Source organism: Hylaeus volcanicus, chromosome 2 (assembly GCF_026283585.1).
Source record: "Hylaeus volcanicus isolate JK05 chromosome 2, UHH_iyHylVolc1.0_haploid, whole genome shotgun sequence".
Taxonomy (NCBI): Eukaryota; Metazoa; Arthropoda; class Insecta; order Hymenoptera; family Colletidae; genus Hylaeus; species Hylaeus volcanicus.
The window spans coordinates 10739630-10742976 of record NC_071977.1 but is presented as its reverse complement, the minus strand read 5'-3'; the positions used below and the strand labels follow the sequence as shown (position 1 = coordinate 10742976).

At 36.5% G+C, this 3347-nt stretch overlaps 1 protein-coding gene across 1 annotated transcript; it reads left to right on the top strand.

The window, feature by feature from the left end:
• Positions 1–700: 700 nt before the first annotated feature.
• On the top strand, positions 701–3020 carry LOC128885096 (keratin-associated protein 19-2-like). The gene is made up of 3 exons (XM_054138866.1): positions 701–836; positions 1321–1484; positions 2337–3020. Exons 1-3 carry the CDS (start codon positions 819–821, stop codon positions 2398–2400), a joined length of 246 nt encoding a protein of 81 aa, XP_053994841.1. The 5' UTR covers positions 701–818; the 3' UTR covers positions 2401–3020.
• The last annotated feature ends 327 nt before the right edge of the window (positions 3021–3347 follow it).

Genomic DNA, 3347 nt, shown 5'->3' with positions numbered 1-3347 from the left:
TATTTTATGTGTTTTATCAAAAATGTACTTCGAAACACAGTTTCTTGATTCGGACTAACTTTAAACGTATTCTATTATTAATTATGTTGAAAATAGATTGAAAACTATGTAGTAATCTAATATTGATGGAACGTCTAAATTTTTCAATTGAAAAATATTAATAATGAAAAGACTAAATACATATAAAAATTAGATTTTAGTTCATATGTATAAACATGATGTCGAATGTAACTCGATATAGGAGTGCAAAGAGGTAATAGATGGAGAAAGACAGTATGTAAAGTACACGTACATTAATGAGAATGTAGGTACTATTTCTACTTGGTCGAACAATCCATTTCTAATTGAAGAAAAATATAAATATGTGTTCATATTTGGCAAGTTTTTTGACGATTGAACCCGTGGTTTGGTAACGTAAAATTATGTTTGTGTATATATACGAAAGTAGAATTGAGAAACGTAATAGAACGTTTCGTTGACGTTGGATTGGAACCGTCAATGAATTTGGATGTCAAGGCGCTGTTCACAGGGCGTGCATGTGTGACCATCCCGAAACGCGTTACTGCATCGTGTCTCTTTCATAATGACGCATTGCATTCGCATAATCTCAGGGTAACAATACCGGGCATTGCTATTAGTGTTAACAGAGGAAAGCCAATACGAAGGCTGGGAAAATTGTCGTTGGGGGCCGCGACGAGACCAGCCTTTCTTATAAAAGAACCGGGGACCAACGTTAGACAGACAGTGCTACTGATAGATCCAGAAAAATTAGTGCAACTTGCTCGAGGAACAGACAGGCTAGTGTCAGCTGACAGAGAATGGCTTGCTTGAAACTTGTAAGTCAACGAACAAAGGCCAGCAAACTGAAATTCATTTTTTATAATAATACAGTTTAATATACAAAATATCTACTTTTCAATGATCGTGTTGACACCTTTCCTATTTTCCATGATTAATTAAATGAATAGTTCGGTAGAAAGGAATTTAATAAAAGATCAGTGATTATAGGGTGTGAAATATACAAACAGTGGGAAGGACTTCAGTTGAGTTCATAAGTGTAAAATTTTGGCAAATTGTTTGATTTTTATATATGAATTGTCTACCATACATCAAATAATATTTCTGTAATGATATTAAAAGCGAAGAGTAAGTGATGAAAGCAAAGAAAATTAATTATTAAGACCTATTCAACCACTAATTGATAGTACTATTTTTCATTTCTATAGGTGGAGAGAAAAATTCTATTCCACCTTACTAATTTATTTCCATGAATTAAGAGCCAAAACAGATAACTTCATGTCTCGTTTTCAATCCTTGCAGTACACATTCCTGCTGCTGGCTGTCATAATCGGCATCGTCGCTGCAAAACCAGGATATTTGGGTGGATACGCCGGATTCGGAGGGTACGGCGGCGGTTACTATCCGTACCTGTACGGATACAGATACCCATTTTACGGATATGGACTTGGTTACGGACACTATGGTAAGAGAACATTCATAATTTCACAATGAGACTCGATACGCGCCACAACCGCCCTCAACGTCAATGAATCTTTTGTACACGCTTCGATATTCGGTTAGATTCGATATTGCGTCAAGTTTTAGCATTTTAAAAGGAGGTTGATGTGAGGCAATTATTGAGAATTATCACATGTTCCAAAATTATGGGATAGGCTGAAGTATGCAAATTCCTCGTGGAAGAAGAAATCGAAAAAATCCTGTTTTGCTTTGTAATTAGGCGCTTCGTCCTCGAGATAGGAGTAATTAAAATTCATAAATTTGACTTCTGGGACGTTCTGACACTTGTACACGTTACACACGCAATGATGCACCTTCGCATATGTTACACCGCTGACAGTGCTGCACCGAATACAATTGGTCGATCTTTAATGCACCATTGGATTTATTTGTTCTTCGTGAATTGAACACAAACTTCTCGTACTTCTGTAGCTTTAAATTCCATGTAAATTTTCATTTGTCAATGCATTGAATGGATACTTTGATTTAATCTTGTTGAACTACAATTGTGCACAGTATAAAATTTCCGATATCTAAAAGAAAAACTTTTCTATTCCATTACCACGAGGAATTTGCTTGCGAATGAATTTCAGTTGAATTTTCCTAATAATTTTAAACCACCCTGCAAAGTCATTTCCTAAAATTCAAGACGTGTACTTTCGATGCCTCTAAGTGTTAATTTTCCCCGATTTTCCTACCACGTTTTCGGCCTAAATCATACAGCAAACAAAACGTTCATCGACGTTGTGCACACGATCGGTCTCAATGTTGATAAAACATTCATCGACGTTACTTTGTCTTCCTAATGTGCTTTTCCCCTTAGGCTATGGTCATGGATATGGTTATGGTCACGGATTCGGCCACTACGGTGGCTATCACTAATCGAAAAGACGACCATTTGGATTCCACGATACACGATATAGGAAGGAAAGACGTTTAGAACGATCTTAGTACCGATTCTATTGTCGTAATCTCGTTTTACAACATTGGGAACCGTGCTGTACGGAACGCGTCTACTTTTCGTCACTCGAAGGCAATCGCTATCTTCACTTCCGGTGCAAACTGCATTTATTGTTTCTCTCACAAAACCCTGAATGTTAATCACGACGAAATTAAAGCAATAACGAACACATACTTCTTAAACAGACCAGCAGTGTCTGATGATACTTTATATTCTTTACATCGTTGAAGATTGTGCAACACGAATAAATAAACCATAAATTTGAAATGGAAATATAATTTTTGAAACGTCTTATTATCGAGCCACTCTCGATGCACGACACATTTCTAAAATAATACATCCTTCATTGAATGAATAACATATATGTTTTTATATTTGTGACACTAAAACGATGATGAAAGTGCTGCTTCATTTTAAACTGTGACTTAACAATTTCTGTCGTTGAGTAAAATTCAAAGAAGGCATTACTGTTTAGGCTTATAACTAAGAATGTATTGTTATTGTTAAGATTGTTGAATAAATTCCTCTTTATTTCCTGCTACTTCCACACTTAAGATTGGGCTTCGCAAGTTTCTGATTCGGAACTGTTTCAGAAGAATGTCTACCCTTTTCATATCTCAGAAGTCATTGCATTTGGCTTTTACGACATTAATCGCCTTAGGTGTTGAACTTCGCAACACAAAGCCACTGTTGTTCAGTCACATGTCCTAAAAGTAGCTATTATACAATGACCGGCCTTGTCTGCATCCGGTTACAGATCACTGCCGCGTGTGTATCATCTCTGAATACTTGGGGGTCGTGGATATCATTGCAAACGATCTCTGTGCGGTTGTTATTAAATTCCACGCCTCTTTCCAGAGTCTCACGA